A 14318-nucleotide genomic window follows, 5' to 3' on the forward strand; every position below is an offset into this window, starting at 1 on the left:
TCCATAGAGACGTGAAGATTTAAACATTCATGAAAAGTTTAAACCCATTAGTTCTGTTGTTGTGTTCCAATTAATCTCCAGAGTTGGGAGTGATCTTTAGTGTTACATCTGTAGACCAGATCGCTGAATAAATCTCCCCCATGGCCAGCATTAACTTACAGTAAGCCACTTGACATTTAGAGAAAGCCTTTGAGATTGTTTCATATAGCAGAAAAACGCCCGTGGAGTTGTTCACCGCCTGTGGATGTTTTCTCTGTGGAATATAGGCTGCAGTGGTTCTAGATCAAAGCTGTAAACAAATGGTAAAGGTGAAGGTGCCTCCAACATTCTAAATGAATTCCCATGTTACAGCTTTTCATTACAAATGACTTGTTTTTATATAATTAAATTCACAGATCCAAAATTTGACAGTGTTGTCTTTTTCTGTTCCCCCCGCGAAGGAAAACCGATATGAGAAATACGTGCAGCTCCTGAGGGATGGTGTGAAGGAGCTGCTCGCTGGAAAGGATGGTGACGCAGCCTTGAAGAAGTCCCAGTCCAGCCCCTCCCTCAACCAGGAGGGCCAGCCGGCCGCGGCCAAAGTCAAGCGTAACACGTCTGAGAGGAAGGACTACCGACCTGAGTCTCCCAAGGTCACATAGGAATCGACCCCCTTTCGCCTGTGAAAGAGCCATTAATACGAAAGAATAAAAATGTGTGAATATATTTTATGTAATTTATTTATCTGGCCACTGTTTTGTTGAAGCAAAAACAGTTGTGTAAAATGTAAATGATGAATAATCGTTCTTCTTAGACTGACTGGTGCTTGCATAGCATTTTTTTTTTTTTTTTATGGAAACATTGCATATATATTTGTGTTCCTTTTATTTTGATGTTGTTGACGTTGCTGTTATTATTGTATCGATCGTAACATTTTGTTGTGAAGCATTTGACTATTTGTCACTTTATTCACTTCCTGCTATATCGTTCCTTCCATCTGCCTTTCAGTCATGAGAAAACTTTTTTTTTTTTCATGTAATGGAATTACCCATCAACTTCTGGGTATATACATAGTAATTAGATCTAGAGTAGTGTTAACCATACTAACGTCTGGGTATATACATATTCATTAGATCTAGAGTAGTGTTAACTCAGAAGAAGCTCTTATTTTGATATTGTAGTATAAGTGAACGTTGAACACAATTAAACAGTGAAACCTTGAAAAGTATTTTACATAAATATGGCTTCCAGCAAGAACCGGCAGGTGCTTTTCCAATATTCCCCTGCTTTTCCTCATTGACCTTTAGGTTGCGTTTCTCTTGGGAATGTTTATTTTTCATACAAATGAACTGTTAAGGTGTAAATAATGGGAGGGGATGTACCGTTAATTGTAGTTGAAGAGGAATTCCACCTAAATAGATTTTTAGGTTCTGCAAAAAGTGGAAATCTTTTAAACCCCCCCCCCCCCCCCTGTTTTATTAGTTCTGGATTATGGCTTCTCAAAGTAAGGACAATGCATTATGTTAAACAACTGTCCACACAATTATCTTTCATGCATCTTAGACGATGCAATTTGATGATGTCATCACATTGTATTTTCTATCTTTTTGAGAACTTATAACTCAACTTCTAAAAGCTCAACTTCTACATTATAATCCCTTTTTTATTTTTATTTTTTTTAAACAAACTAAAAGTTATTTAGGAGGAATTTGTCTTTTTAAGGATGTAAAAAGATTTGTTTTGCCTTGCATTTCATATGAAGACACCCAGAACACAGTGTGGTACGTCCCAAGTTATTGGGAAGATCCGCACCATGTCACAGCCGTTACACAACTAGAATCCATCCTATTTGTACTCCTAGAACATGGGGACGGGCATCTTTGATTCTTTGGTCAGTCACACAAACAGAGCTCGTATCCTTTCAGACTGCAGTCTCATCTTACGATCAGACTTCATGCAGCTGGGCCATTTTTTTTTTTATCTTTTGAGGCAAAATATACTTCTGCTTTTTTGAGTAGTGTAAATGCCAATGCTCTTGTATGTGTATTTTATAATCTTCTGATGTATTTTGGATTCTGAATTCTAAGTTTGAGAAAGAATTGTATTGTTGTAAAGATCAAATTAGTATTTATAGTGCACTTTATAAATTAGTTATTTTGGATATTATAGAGAGCTTTATAAAGGTTAGACTGCTATGTTTCTTTGACGTCACAGGTTTTTCAGGCAGAACAAAACTTTTTTTTTGTTCTATTGAAGGTACTGAGCTGACTGTGCATTAGGTTCTTGTTGGCTCAACTCGTCTTAGTTTGTTAGTGGTTTGTAGTTTTGTTGTCATAGGTAGATTGTGACAAGGTTTCCTTTTTAGGAAACTATTTCTTAGAGCTGTAAGTTGCAATTATTGCCTTTTCCAATGCTGGTTATATTGAATTTGTAATAGCATTGACATTACAAACATCAGTTTTGTTAGACATCTGATTGTATGTCTACACTTCCACAATTGATTAGCTCATACTCAACTCCATGTTTCATCCTTTTAAAATGATCAGTTATTGGATGTATTGAAAGATTCAGAGAGAATTTGACTTGAGTACGGTAATATGTTATGAAGAAGAAAAAAGAAACAAAGCCATTTTAAAATAGCGTTTTGTTTTAAATAGGTTAGTTAAGAGAGTCTTGCAGTAAATACTTTAAATAAATTCTGTTTACTTGAACCTTTTTTGTTATTGACACTTTATTTTTTTATTTGAAAATTGCTTTTAATTTTTGTAATTTCTTTAATTTACGATACCAAAAGGAATGTCTCAGTGTCCATTACTTAACTGAATACAGATAATTACTATTAGCAAAACATAGGCTAACTTTCAACTAATGCTTTCATCAAACCTATTCCTTTCCCATGTTTTTATTAATTTAGTGATAATTGTGGTCATATAAGCACTTACATGGCATATGTGGTACAGTTTTAAATTACATATAATTTAATCCCAACAGTTTATTATTTTATGGACAGTATTGGAATTGCATTGTGGGTAGTCATATGAAGAAGTCTGCCCTTAAATTAATATCTTGTCAAGTGTCTGTTATTTGTTGATTATCTTAAAAACATTTGACATTTTATGACTGGCTGACCACTTGGAAGACATCGATAGTCATATTTGCTCTTTGGCGTAAATATTATCCCTTTTTATCTACAGTATAATTCAATGGATATTTGGTACAAATGCATTGTATTGCATTGACGCAGGCACATCAGAGGATTGACAGGAGATAACAGTTTTTGTTGTAAAGCTGTGCTGTTGGAGTGGATTGGAACAATGTTCTTCTGTATAATGACTATGCTCATTAATTTGGAACACATAACAGTACTTGTAATATGTATCTTGTCAGTGCCGTGGACTAGTATTCATGTGGAATGTCTTGACCTGAGGCACTATTTCATATGAACGCATCAAATCTCTCCTCTTTGATTAATTTCTGATTTGATGTAAGATGGTGAATCTTTTTTTGTTACACACAGCAAATGTGTGAACAATTTGTCATTGATTTCGGTTAAACGTCAGTGCTGAACCTCATCAAGATATTGTTCTTCTCATAATATGAATTGTATTTCTTCATATTGTCACTTGAGTGGAAGGAGGCGTTCCTCCCCATCCTCCAATGGAACTTCCATCAGGTCAGACTCCTCTCAGCCAGATCTGACGCAGCCTTTCTGTACATCATATCATCACTTCTATGTTCAAATAGAATATCTCTCCTTGATACAGTATGGACCTCTCTCTGTGGCTGTAGGTACCTCAGACTAAACATCTAATCCTTCTCTGACCATCTCTCCTCTTTGTCCTATGGTAGAACGTAATGCACCTTAGCCTCCCTGTGAGGCTCTGTCTCCACACACGTACGCATATCTCTGAAAGCTGTGATCCTGTACAATCCTTTAACTCTGTAAATGTTGTTATATATATATATATATTATAACTGTTGCCCTGTGTTCTTAAAAGGCCCAGGATTACATTGTTGGTTGTTCATAAAAGTGATATCTCTACCTTGGCTAACAGCGTGTCTTACGCCTTCCGGCCGGGTCAGGTGTGACAACCCAATGTTGGTGGTAATCCAAGCTGTAGGTGGTTTCCATGAATAAAATATTGTATTTAATTGAACTTGAATGTGTTTTGCTTGTTTATTGCATTTTCTGGTGTAATAATAATAATAATAGACTATTTGTATAGTACCTTTCATAAGAATTGCAGCCCAAAGTGCTTCACAGCAGTGTTGTAGACATACAATTAGCATAACATTGGCATAATTATAGACTGGCATAAAATTACCAAATTTATATTAAAACCTCCCTGAAATGTTGTAATAGATAGATAAAGTGCAGACATAGAATGTGTATAAAAAGAGACTAAGAATAAGAGCAGTACAATGCAATAACATTTGCATTATTCAGTGCAATAAAATAGTTATCAACAGTACAACAATCACAGTCTGGATGCAATGAGTCATAGCAGCAGAGTATTAAAAGGCTATGGTGAAGAGGTACACTTGAAAATATTTTGAGATAGATTAGATTAGAGTCAAATGTATTGTCATTAATACAGCAGAAGTACAGTACAACCAGAGTGCAAATGTAGCAGTAAAGTGCAACAACAATGTACAGGTGATTAAACTGGGTACAAATTAGTACTACTGAGTGTAGTATGGTAGTAGTCATACTGGCCAGCAGCGTTACTAGTAAGAGTAGGATATGTACAGATATAGTAGTAAAGTATATGAAGGTGCAGGTAGGAACAGACGTGTGGATAGATATATATAGTATATACAGCATTATTGTACATGCTATCATACAGAGCTATGGGTTATATGCAGGTCTACAAGTAATATAGATGCGTTCGATTCCTGCTTGGGGACCAGGTTGCTGTGTTGCCAGTTACCCAGGTGGGGTATCTCCCGGGCCTTTCTGTGGAGTTTGCATGTTCTCCCCGTGCTCGCAAGGGTTTCCCTTCCCCTCCCGATAAGATAAAACCCAATGGAAAAACATGCACAACAGATCGCTAACGCTGTCATGTCCCTGACGAAGACGGACAGGAGCACTTGGATTGGTCCCCAGGTGTGGCGCATGCTGCAGCCCTCGTCTGCTCCTGGCTACCCTTGGGGGGAAGGACGACGGGATAGGAAGTGCAGAGAACATTTCATCAGCGACTGAGGGCTAGATCCACAAATAATGGATTGCACGATGCTAATTGCACCCTTACAATTCATTATGAATTGAAAATGGGGGAGCCTGATGTAAACAAGACGAAAGTCTTTCTCTGGTCTGCATCCCCTTAACAATTGTGTGTATTGAGCCGTACTGTATTGTACCCATTCTGCAATCGGTTAATAAAATGTTCATTCAATCACCTGCGCAGCCTTTCAGGAAACCCAATGCACTTAACGGGGGGGGGCAAACTATGGGGAAGGAAATCAGAGGAACAATTGGGTAAAAAAGAGGGAAGTCAGGCAGTCATTGATACATTTGGTGAAGAGGAGATTTGAGTTGAGATTTGAATGAGTCCAGGGATGTAGCGTTGCGGATGTTTGGAGGGAGGGAGTTCCAGAGGGTGGGTGCGGCATCACAGAAGCCTCTGGGACCGACAGTGCGCAGGTTGGTGGTGGGGATGGAGAGGAGACCAGAGTCAGAGGACTGCGGCCTCCGGGGCGGGATGTAGGGATGGAGGAGGTCAGCTAGGTACCGGGGGGGGGGGCACGGGACTGAAGGGATTTGTAGGTGATGAGGCCCTCGACCTAGCATACCGTGCGGCAAAGGGAACCGCTCCCGCCTACCTCCGGTCAATGGTCTCTAACTACACACCCTCAAGACCCCTACGCTCTGCGTCTTCTGGCCGCCTCAGATCTACTCCTATCCAAGCTCCCGGAGGGTCATCAAAGAGAAGCCGCCTATTCTCAGTCCTTGCCCCACAATGGTGGAATGAACTACCCATCCCAGTTAGGACAGCCGAATCCCGTCCAATCTTTCGCCGTCGACTAAAGACTCACTTCTTCAACCATTATCTGAAATGATAAAAAAAAAAAATCTAACCCTGACTAACCTTAATGTCATGCACTTGTCCTAATAAACTAACCTACACTGTAACACGCAACACTTTGATGAACATTGTTACTCAGCTGATAGAGTTATACCCTTCTTGCTGTCTTGTCGCACAGAACTTGTAAGTCGCTTTGGATAAAAGCGTCAGCTAAATGACTAAATGAGGAGGATCTTAACACATTGGACACCAGCAGCAGGGGGCGCTGATGGCCTTCAGTGCCAGTGCGTTATTCAATGGATATAGTTTTAGAATGCCAAACTTGCGAGTCCTAAAAATATATTTGATATTATAGCTATGGATCTAATAACGCTGTCGATTGTCAGTGAGTTGCTTCTGGTCAACATGCAAAAAACAGATTGTTTTTTCATCTGTACATTTCCGTTTTATACCGTTTTTAATATGAGTATAGTTTGAGTGATTCTGAGTAATTCCAGGAAAAGACGAGAAAAGGGCATTTTAGTGTAATCCAGTTATCACGTTGTAATTTTTCGGCTGATTATCTAATCCTGAAATCAACGCTAGATTATCATTATTATGTCTCCTCGTGCATACATGAAATGGCCCTCGTAGCGGCCCCCGCAGCCAACGCCGGTAAAAAGCACAACACGGTCCACACAGTTAGCTTTGATCGCGGGAGAAAGAAATATCAGATCAACGCAAGATTTTATATATAGTGTTCTTACCTTGTCTCTGATGTAATGCAAAACAAATTATACAATTATCTGATCGCCATTCCAGTTATCCACAGTGATCCTGTCCCCGACATTACAGAGCGTTACACATGACCGGGGGGGGGGCGGGGTTAGTGTTCCATGCCATCGTTGTAAGCCCCTGCCTCGCCCGAGTATTTAAACCCCGCCCCCACGGCTCAGATTGGCTCAGAAAACACACCAGACCGTTTCCAATGGAGTGAAATAGCTCTGCAAGGCAGTAGAGGGCGGTGTTGGCCGTCTGCCAGCTCAGACACATTCACCAGGGTCTGCAGAGGCTGCAGCCATGAATTATGAATAGATATAGCGAATAAAAGAAATAACGATCATAAAAACTAGTTAACGTGTTTTTGGCGATATTAGATTGGCGGGCAATAACGTGTTAACTCGTTTTTGGCAATTAATGTGTTAAAGTCGATGCAGGACTTGACTGGAAGCCAGTGGAGGTTGATGAGGGTGGGGGTGATGTGGTGCCAGGGCTTGGTATGGGTGAGAACCCTAGCAGCTGAGTTTTGAACATATTGCAGCCTGTTCAGGGCATTGCTGGGCAGCCCTGCAAGGACTGCATTTGAGTAGTCCAGATGGGAGGTGATAAAGGAGTGGATGAGTGTCTCAGCTACGGAGTCAGGGAGAGATGGCCGGAGTCTGGATATATTTTTGAGGTGGAAAAAAGCTGATTTGGTTATTGATTGATTGATTGATTGATTGAAAAGTGTACAGATTGCAGAATGGGTACGGTACAGTACAGCTCAATACATACAATTGTTAAGGGGATGCAGACCAGAGAAAGACTTTCGTCTTGTTTACATCAGGGTCCCCCATTTTCAATTCATCATAACATATATGACATACATGACATACAGATAGACAGTACTGCTACATCTATACATTTATGACATATCAGATTTGCAAATACAGTACTGTTTGTGATACAAAAGTGTCCAGAAAAAGAGTGTAGGTATATACATTTGACGTAGAAACTGTACATTGGAGGAGGTTGGGTGGGTGGGGTGGGGTTGGGTGGGGGCTGTACATTGGAGGTGGGGGGGGGGGGGGGGGGGGGGGTTGGGTAGGGGGGACACACACATTGTACACTGTACATTGGAATACTGACAAAGCCATACTTGGTAATTTACTGTACAACTAGGTTAGGACATTTGTAGGGGCCAGTTTCGAATTGCAGTCTCCCGTAGGTGTTTTTTGAGAGTGTTTTTGAAAGTGGGTAGTGATTCACATTCCTTTACAGCTTTGGGTAGGGCGTTCCACATTGATGTGGAATAATTTGCGAAACGTGTTTAGTCCCTTGTTTGAGCCGAATCTGGGTTTAACATGATTTGTGGAGCTCCCTCTGGTGTTGTGATCGTGGTATTCACTGACCTTTGGGAAGTATTTTGACATGTACATGGGTACCTTGGTCGCGTAGTGTATCTTGTAGACCAGGCCCATTGCAAGTTGCTGTACTCTGTTGTCTACTCTAAGCCATCCTAGGTTGTCAAAGTGGGCAGGGGTGAGGTGGGTTCTAGGAGTCAGGTCAAGCAGTAGTCTGACCAGCTTATTGATTTGATGTGTGAATGAAATGAGAGGGTGGAGTCCAGTATGACAGTTGAGTGAAGGCATCAAACATCGAAGAGGATGTCCTCCCTCTCATACTGCATTCTAGCAGGGGGGGGGTTGAGAGGCATTTAAAGCAGCAATCCACCAGGAAAACTACTGACGTACAGTATATACCCTAATTATCACATGAGCATACACACAAAAGCACCTTAAGTGACTTACACACCACACAAGCACACTGATGCTACTGACAGTGTAGAATATATATTTTCTTTATTTATCTGCAGTTTTTTACCTTGTAAAAAGCATATACCTTGTATTGTATAGTTTGTATAAATCGTTGTGTATTGTTGTTTACAGATCTCCTACGGTTGAAGAGCCGGGAAAAACAAGAATCTCACCACGTCTTTCTGGATGTATGTACATTTAGCTTTGACGATAAAAGAATGTGAATCTGAAAAAGCCTATGGTAGTAGCATGAGGGCGGCACAGCGGTGCAGTATTTAGCACTGTTGCCTCACAGCAAGAAGGTCCTGGGTTCAACCCCCTGCAGGGGGCATTTCTGTGTGGAGTCTGCATGTTCTCCCTGTTTGCATGGCTTTCCTCCAGGTACTCCGGTTTCCTCCCACACCAAAAGACATGCATTCTAGGTTTGCTGCCATTGCCCTTGAGCGAAGGTACTGGCATTACAACTGGAGTTGGTCCCTGGGGCGCCGCAGTGTATCTGGCTACTGCTCCTAAATAGTTGGGATGATCATGGGTCACATGCAGAGGATGGATTTCCCCAAGGGGATTAATTAAGGTACAATTTAACATTGCTCTTATGTCGTGCTCAGGATGTGTGGAAAGGAATCTTATCCTATCTTAAGAGCAAAATGGCCGCTGTGTGAATATGGTCAATGGCAAGTGAGGACAGGACGCCTGAATACTTTTGACAACAAATGTTTGTTTCCGCGTCTCTGATTGGCCAGGTCATTTCTGGTCATGTGACATGTACGCCCAATCGTGGGACCGCAAGTGTCTACACTGGTTAAGCTTAGGCGCTCTTTCGAAGTTGGTTAAGGTTAGAGTTTGTCTTAGAGCATGGTGATAGAAGGAACGCCTGCCCTTCTTTCGATGGTTAAGCTTAGGCACTCTTTCGAAGTTGGTTAAGGTTAGAGTTTGTCTTAGAGCATGGCGATAGAACGCCAGGTAGTTTGCAGGCTGTTAGACCCGGAAATAGGCGCAGAACTTGCTGTCCCACGATTGGCGCACATGTCACATGACCTGGCCAATCAGAGCGCAAAACTTGCACGCGGAAACAAACATTTGTTGTCGAAAGTATTCACGCGGACAGGACCTGTAAAGTGTCATCAATCAGAAAGTTACCCAGAAGTCAGTAGGAAAACCTGGTGATTGATGTGTCTCGCCTGTCAGTCTGACACTAACTAATGTGAATTGGAATTATTCCACACAAGAATGGCACAAGAGCTCCATGGAAGATTTAATAAAAAAAAAATTATTTTATGATGCCAGCGGTCGGACGTAAGACAGTACTTACCCTTTAAAGTTCAAGTTTTTGGAACCCAAGCCCTTTTCCCTGCTTGTCAACGATGTTGATATCAGTACAATCCATGCTGTTCATACTGGTACTATAGGGCTGCTCCATTATGGCTCAAGAATCATAATCACGCTTGTTTTGATTGATATTGAAATGACGAATATTAAACAAGATTACTCATTGATTTGAAAACATCATATGACGACGACTGAATTTGTTTTACCTTTCTTTTCGACCAAAGGCTGCTTTCTGTGTTCTACAAGTTACCAAAGGCATATCAAAATCACTAGAGAAACGCATTGTGGCTCCCTCCTCCCTCTCAACTGAGCTGAAACTACGGTTTGGGCTTGGGGGGGGGGGGGGGGGGGGGGGGGGTGAAGGAAGGGTGCACTGCGCTTACAAGGCAAAACGAGAGCAACGCGGCATGCGGCACAATTATCGTTTTATCTCAATTATCCTGTTTTCATGATCGTTTTTTGTAATTGGAATTGAAACTGGACTAATCGGCCACAGCACCAGGGGGAGTTCCATAAATCATGTTCAACCCAGATTCGGCTCAAACAAGGGACTAAACACATTTCGCAATTATGCCACAATGATGTGGAACGCCCTACCCACAGCCGTAAAAGAATGTGAATCCCTACCCTCCTTCAAAACCGCTCTCAAAGAGCACCTACGGGAGTCTGCAATTCGAAACTGGCCCGGTAAATGTCCAAATCCCCCCCACCCACCCACCCTGACCCAACCCCCTCCAATGTACAGTTTCCTCCCCTTTGGATGTATATATTTTTTTATGATCTCTTTCTCTTACACAGTTCTGTATATCTGTATGTCTTGTACGTCATAAATGTCTTGATGAATTGAAAATGGGGGACCCCGATGTAAACAAGACGAAAGTCTTTTTCTGGTCTGCATCCTCTTGTTTGTATTGAGCCGTACTGTATTGTACCCATTCTGCAAACTGTTAATAAAGTTTGCAATCAATCAATCAATCAATCAATCAATCAATCAATCAAGCCCTACTGGATCCCTGCAGCGCCGGCTAGACAGCCACAAGAATAATGCAACGTCAATGGGGCCACGCTCCAGTCTGAACACACAGGACTAATGTAGAGTCAATGGGGCCACGCTCCAGTCTGAACACACTGAATAAAAAAGAAAACTGTCAAAAAGTGGTAATCAAATTACAGTAAAATCAAATACATTTACAGATTACAACCTTTATTTAATGGTTAATATTTTGATAAAAGATAATTTACTGTATTTTTATGGCATTTACACTTAAAGTAGAAAAACAAAAGTAATCTGTAAAATAATACAGTGAATTTCGGCCATGGGTGTATCATGTTAAATATTTTTTTTTAAAGATGTTGGTGATATTGTGCAAAGATGAACTGTATCCCCATGTACGAAACTAAATAAAATGAATGAATGAATTTCCCGTGTTTAAATTTTTTACAGTGTACGCTGGCTGTGCTCTGGGGTAGCTTCTACTTATTTCCATGTTATGGAACTTTACACTTTTTTTACTCTCACTACATTAACTCATTGAGTGCCACACTGTTTCCCCATCTTTACTCAATGGCGCCAGCGTTGTTGACCATTTTTGCGATGTTTGTGGACCCATCGTGTGTTCTGTATTATAGCTATGGAGACAATAGTATGGCTCATTTGACAGGCACTGTTTATAGTCCAACATTGACCAACCAGTTAGTTTCTACATACTTTAGTTTGTGCGCTATTCCACGCTAAACATGGCCCCGTTTCGATATAATCCAGTCTTGTTTTCTAGATAGTGAGATATGATGTGTTATATGCATATGCGCAAATCGTTCGGGTTGCTCGCCTGAAACCTATATTATTTCCAAATCAAAGGTATATACCATAGATGTTTCTTCACAAAATCATCAAGGGGGGGGGTTCCTGTTGTGTAACCCTGGCCTGCGATCGTTACCAAAAGCATGTTTTAGGTTTCGTAAAATACGACGCTGTGATCAATACAAAAGCATGTTTTAGGTTCGGTAAAATAGACCCCAGTTGGGAAGAGAAAGAGGGGTAGAACAAAGAACACCTGGCGAAGAACAGTGATGATGGAGCTGAAGGAGATGGGTCTTTCCTGGGACGAAGCGCAGGCCAAAGCACGAGACAGGATTCAGTGGCAGTGTATGATTGCGGCCTTATGCCCCAACCGGGACGAAGAGGATAAGTAAGTAAGTAAGTAAGTAAGTAAGTAAAATAGACCTAAAATAGACCTTACCTTAGTCAGAAGGTACTCCAAAATGAATAATCCCAGTAGTTCCATCGCGATCGCAATTACTTGTGTGCATTGGGCCTGGCTATAATACGGGAAACAATAGGTTTCAGCCGAGCAAATCTCAGACAGATGGCTGTGTTCTGATTCACTTTGAGGGAGAGGGGATTCCTGCAGCCAGGCACAGAGAGAGAGAGAGAGACACCTTAGAGACCCAGTTCAAAAGGTAGGCAAATATATTACTTTTCACCTCATTACAATTATAAGAACCACCGGTACTAGAAGGAAAGAGTGATGAGTGGATTTTGACATTAGAGATTAGATGAGATTATTAGATTAGATTTCAATGTATTGTCATCATACAGCACAAGTACAACCAAAAGAAGATGGCATATAACTAGTGCAAGTTAACAGTAAAGTGCATAACAATATACAGGACAGGTGTGTATTATACAGTGGATATACAGTAATATACAATGTAACAAGTGATTAAATGGAATATAACAAATCTACTGAGTAAATACAGTATATGCTAATCTGATGCAGTGAAGGCAGTAGATAGTGTCTCGCACCAGCCTGGGACGGGGGGAACCCCTTGGTCGGAAGCCTCCGTAATAGTTCTGTCTCCTGGGTACAGCCTCCGGTTCTGGTCTCATTGGAATGGGCGCCCGGGCACCAGCGCGTCTGTCGGGCCGGCCGCCTTGGTGGCGTATCATCCGGCACGTCACCACACTTCTCTCTCCGGCCCCTCGTCTGGCGGTCGCCAGGTCGGGCGACCCGCCGGCTGTTGTGTGGGTGGCTCCCTGTGCTGGTGGGAGAGGAACCTCACCGCCCGGTGCTTCCTTCGGGCGCGGTTCTCCCATCGCGCTGGGGCACTCGCGGCCGATATGGCCGGGCTGTTGACAGGTGTAGCAGATCAGCCTCCCATCCTCGCTCCGGCGGGGTAGTCTGCGCGGGGTAGAGGGCACGTCTCCCCTCCGTCGGCTTCCGGCGAAGCCTCTCTGGGGCGTATCTCGCTCCTGTTGAAGCGCCTGGAATAGCTGCTCCATGCGCGCGCCCAACTGCTCCTGGCCGGCGAAGAGCTGTCGGATGGACTCCTGGAGTGCGGCTAGGTCCAGAGGTAGCTCGCATCTCTCCACGGCGACTCTGGTTACGACGGCGTCGACTGCCCTTCGTGGTCTGGGTCGGTACCCTGACGGGCCCGGAGCTTCGGGGTTGGGAGCAGAGGCTGGGCGTGGCGCGCTGGTGGGGGCAATCCCTGCTGAGGTGGCCCGGCTGATTGCAGGCAGAGCAACTCAGCCTGTCCTCTTCGTCCCGGCGGGGCGGTTCTCGCTTAGCGGCGGGCGCGTCGTCTCGGCGTCACCATCTGGTGGCGCCTCTCCGGGGCTCGTCACGTTCCTGTTGGAAGGTCTGGACTAGTTGCTCCTGGCGCGCACCTAGCCGCTCCATTCCTGCCTGGAGCTGCCTAATAGTCTCCTGCAGCGTGTCAACGCTGAGCGGGGTCTCTCGTCTCTCCCCGGCCGCGGCGTGGACCAAGCCCCGGGGGGAACCCTTGTCGGCGGGGAGGACCAGCTCGTCCTCCGTCCAATCGATCGCCGCCTGCAGTACCTGGGGAAACGGCCGTGTCCCGTCCTCCCTCATGTACTTCCGCATTTCTCTCCTCAGGGCCTCGTCCCTGAGGCCCACCACAAACCGCTCCTGCAGCAGGGTGGTTGCGTCGGCGACCAGCGTAGGCGCCCGACGTCGTAGGCGACGGATCCTCTCCTGCAGGTCATAGGCGAACTGGCGCACGGTCTCGCCGGCGGCCTGTCTTCGGTCAAAGAACTCCCCCAGGCGAACGCTGACCGGGACCTTGTCCCCATAGGTTTCTTCGAGGAGCGAGAACAAGGCTTCAGTGTCGGGGACAGTTCCCTCCGTCCGGAAGCGTACCGTCTGCTTCGCCTCACCTTTGAGGTGCAGCTGTACGACCTCCGCTTGTTCCTCCGCGGGCACTCGACTGGCACGGAGATGGGTCCTCATTGCCTGGATCCAGTCTTCCACAGGCAGTTCCCCCCTCTCGTTTTCACCTCCAAATTCGCTGCACTTCCGCTCTCGTTGGACGTACACCACCGGGAGGGGCGCTGGAGGGAGCTGTTGGAACATGGCCTGTGCCACGGCGAGCGACTCTCGGCGCCTGGCCTGTTCCAGTTGTTCGT

At 43.8% G+C, this 14318-nt stretch overlaps 1 protein-coding gene across 7 annotated transcripts in view; it reads left to right on the top strand.

Annotated features, from left to right (window-relative positions):
• The window catches only part of psd3l (pleckstrin and Sec7 domain containing 3, like), a 305351-nt gene extending 301225 nt beyond the window's left edge, over positions 1-4126 (top strand). For all 7 annotated transcript variants that reach the window (XM_084325309.1, XM_084325306.1, XM_084325307.1 and 4 more), the window contains one exon: positions 441-4126. In XM_084325309.1, coding sequence (XP_084181435.1) covers positions 441-641 — 201 coding nt within the window. In that variant the 3' untranslated portion in view covers positions 642-4126. The remainder of the gene's footprint in view (positions 1-440) is intronic.
• The last annotated feature ends 10192 nt before the right edge of the window (positions 4127-14318 follow it).

Source organism: Notolepis coatsorum (assembly GCF_963971535.1).
Source record: "Notolepis coatsorum genome assembly, chromosome: 11".
In the NCBI taxonomy this organism is placed as follows: domain Eukaryota; kingdom Metazoa; phylum Chordata; class Actinopteri; order Aulopiformes; family Paralepididae; genus Notolepis; species Notolepis coatsorum.